Genomic DNA, 3,958 nt, shown 5'->3' on the forward strand with positions numbered 1-3,958 from the left:
TATTGTTATTATCAAATTGAACAACTGCAAATAGCAATAACTTAATTCATGTGATGTATGTACTTTCTAGGCATCTTTGGTTTCCTCTTTTTGTGTAATTTAAATGGTAAATTGTGCCTTTTTATCGTTTGAGTCACTTATCAAAAGTTGCTAAAAGCTGCCAAATAAATAAAAAAAAATAGCTAAATTTGTTGCTAGGTGCTTTTGGAAGAAAAAGTTGCTAGGGTAGTCTGAAAAGTTGCTAAATTTAGCAACAAAATTGCTAAATTGGCAACACTGGATGGGCGTGTGTCATCAAAGTACTGCGAGAGCTATTAGAGAGCGGACGTTTCTCTCGCCGTACTTTGATGTCATACACCGATCTGATCTTCAAGTGGAACACACCTCTTTACTCTCGCCTGTCACATGACCGAGTGTAATCGCAGCCTCTGCATTGAAAAATAGCGGTTTTTTCATATCGCGATATTATCGCAAATGCAATTAATTGTTCAGCCCTAAATGAAGTGCACGGATAAATTATTTACAATAAACACTACAGTATTCCATTATAAAATAAGAATTTTCAATTTTGATTTCATGGTAACTTTAAAGTCAGAAAAGTCCATTCAGGAAAAGCAGTGGGTAACACCGCAAATATATATTTTTTATATTATAAAATTATATAATAATAATATGATATTATATAATAATATAATACTATAATAATATAAAAAATTGTATAATAATGACTGCACGTTTTGCATGTCTTCTTAAAGGGGTCATATGATGCGATTTCAAGTTTTCCTTTCCAACCTATGTATTTGCACAGCTAATAGCGAGAGTTTGGGGCGTGGCTACTGTAGCTCAGCCAGAGTGTGTTTAGCCGGTGTGGAAAAAGAAATTCAGATTCCATTACAGAAGTGCAAGCCAAAATTCAAAGACTTGACAAAATACACAAAGACACAGAAGGTATGCTAAACTTCAGGTTAAAAGTATTCCTAACATGTTGGACCTTTTATTAAAAGTAGCCCATTTTACCTGTTGAGAAATATGTGCGAAACGTGATTCCGTTTCCCCGGGATTTAGAATGATCCATGGTTAACTATTTCAAGTGTGAAAAGCCCTATTATGTGTTAAAATAAATAAATAAAAAACCGTTTGCTGCACTGCAAAACAAGCTCTCATAATATTGAAGAGTGAAGGTTACTGAACACAGTTCTAACAAACAGTTATTTTTGAAACACTCCAGTTTACGTTGATCAAAATGTGAAGTGTAAAGTTTGCTCATTCTTTACAGCTATTTTTCACCAGGAACTTGTGAGCTGCTGATTTAGAAATAGAACAGAATGTGATGTCAACATCTCATTTCCACTTTCCACTGATGATTTATCACTGATGACTTTACTCACGCTGGATTAATGATTAAAAGTGCACTGAATTCTTGTAAACAACGTAATGAACAACACCAACTACTGCAGTTTAGTCTCGGACATACACGGTGCAAATATAAATGTGTTAAGACTATAAGCAATATATTTGCACAAAATAATTCAAACAAGTTGTCTGTGTAAATTCGTATCAGGCTAAAGCAGCAACATCCTTATACAAAGACCCTGTTAGTCAATAACTACATCAAAATTAGCCCTCCGAAAATGAGAGGAAATGTTATGGTGAATGAGACGGAACTCATGCTAGCCAAGACTGCAGAAATATTTACATTTAAATAATCATACATTTAAATAATCAAAATATAAATAAATAACTAGATATATACGCTTTCATGGCGCTGCGTTTTATTTACACAGAACTAAAAGCAGCACCTGAGTCGGTTTAGAGCAGCCTTAACCAGGCTGTGCAAAGGACAGCTACTGAAAATTAATACCATTCATAAATGTGACCATGGACCACAAAACCAGTCATAAGGGTAAATTTTTCAAAATTGAGATTCATACATATAATCCGAATGCTGAATAAATAAGCTTTCCATTGATGTATGGTTAGCAAAGGACAATATTTGGCCAAGATACAACTATTTGAAAATCTGGAATCTGAGGGTGCAAAAAAATCTAAATACTGAGAAAATCACCTTTCAAGTTGTCCAAATTAAGTTCTTAGCAATGCATATTACGAATCAAAAATGAAGTTTTAATATATTTACAGTAGGAAATTTACAAAATATCTTCATGGAACATGATCTTACTTAATATCCTAATGATTTTTGGCATAAAAGAAATATCTATAATTTTGACCCATACAATGTATTTTTGGCTATTGCTACAAATATACCCCAGCGACTTGAGACTGCTTTTGTGGTCCAGGGTCACAAATGTCAATAGTAAACACAACTGCATGAACAACGCACGAAAATATTAAATCCCAACAACCTCACGAAAGCAATCGTCCATTAAACAAACTGCGAGAGTGCAATCGAGAGACTGTTGATCAAGTAGAAAATGTATAAGACGTAGTAAATGAGAGTATATATTACAGAAATATTTGCAAATGGGTCACTCATCCAATGTCGCCGACGTGTCGCTAAGGATACAGAGAAGAGTTATTTCTACTGGTCAGAGCAGGGAAGGAGCGTAAAGAGTATTTCTGTTAACCAGATAATGCTTGCATAGAGGAGGATGACATATATTGGATGATATATACATAGCCTTCAATAAAACATAAAGTGGATAGATGCTTTCAAAATAATCAAATATGAAAACTGACCCTCTCCATGGTGCTGAAATGATGCTCTTCACTGAACGACTCCTTGTCTCCATACTGTCCTTTCCCACCAGTTGCATGATAAAGCTAAAAACACTTCAATTTACGTCTATAACACTTCTGATGCATGTTTAGGGGGAGAAGTGTTCACAATGGCAATAAGAACCAAACACAATATGCAAATCTTCTCAAAAAGGGATTTTAAAATAATGGCACGTATCTATATGAAACCATCTTAAACGTGATCCCATATGACACATAATACACTACATTGCCCACGAGTAGAAGCATTTGTTGTACTGTATGTAAATAAATGTGGCCACATTTACAGGCCTAAACGACCAAACCAATGCACGTCTGTGCACAATGAAACTGACATTCTTTCAAGCGATTTTCATGACATTTTCTTTTCTAGCGACATTCACACCTACCGTATTTGCCTGCCAACCCAAGCTGGCAGAATACGGACATCAAAAACAGGGCTCTCCATACTCGCGGATGCATCATGTTAACTATCCACGGGATTGAAGTCAGCACGCGTTGTTTTATCGCCCTCCGTCAAGAATTTAAATCCACATTTTGTCTGCTCGTAGCACAAGTGATGGACGCGTCAGGTAAGACAACTTAACTGTAGGCTTTCGTTTTAGGCAGTAATAAACACACAGAGACGTTAACGAATGTACTGAATTTCTGGTGCGGATCTGGAGCGGGAATCACGATCTTCCTTCATCGGTGTGGTGGGGACCCGCAGTTACGTCATAGGGAAACCAGGAGGTTTGTGAAGAGTCTTACATGCAAAATGAAGGAAAGGGGGCTAGAGCCTATACATCTGGCTCCTGGTTTACCTATGAAATGAAAGAGTGGGCAGGATGTGTGGCTGTCTGTTAGTTAGCATTGACTGCAGAAGATGATGAAATCCTTCTGTTGGTTATTGTTTTCCTCCTCCCACGAAGAGACTGAGGTGAAAAGGAAAATGACATCACATATCACTGAGGAAAGAATTGATATCAGATGAATATGAGGTAAATCCATGTCCAATGACAAATGCTAATTGTTACTCACACCTTTATTTGGAATCATACAGAAACGTGTTTTCTGTGTTCATTTCCGAATATGGAATGTTTAACATGATGGCAATCATTTTGTGCAGTAGCAGTGCCAGTGGGCTGAGTGGCCATTTGAAATATAATATCACACTTGGGGTATTTGTATTAAATTGCAAAGTTTCTGTTGTTTAAAAAGGATATACAAAGTCCTATATTAG

General features: G+C 36.2%; 1 protein-coding gene across 1 annotated transcript in view; it reads right to left on the minus strand.

Moving 5' to 3' along the window:
* The window catches only part of LOC107721560 (receptor-type tyrosine-protein phosphatase-like N), a 27,861-nt gene extending 24,291 nt beyond the window's left edge, over positions 1-3,570 (minus strand). The window contains exon 1 of the mRNA XM_016529646.1: positions 3,126-3,570. Within this exon, the coding sequence (XP_016385132.1) occupies positions 3,126-3,201 (76 nt within the window). The 5' untranslated portion in view covers positions 3,202-3,570. The remainder of the gene's footprint in view (positions 1-3,125) is intronic.
* Positions 3,571-3,958: the final 388 nt, after the last annotated feature.

Source organism: Sinocyclocheilus rhinocerous, unplaced genomic scaffold, assembly GCF_001515625.1.
Source record: "Sinocyclocheilus rhinocerous isolate Xijiao unplaced genomic scaffold, SAMN03320098_v1.1 scaffold30, whole genome shotgun sequence".
In the NCBI taxonomy this organism is placed as follows: Eukaryota; Metazoa; Chordata; class Actinopteri; order Cypriniformes; family Cyprinidae; genus Sinocyclocheilus; species Sinocyclocheilus rhinocerous.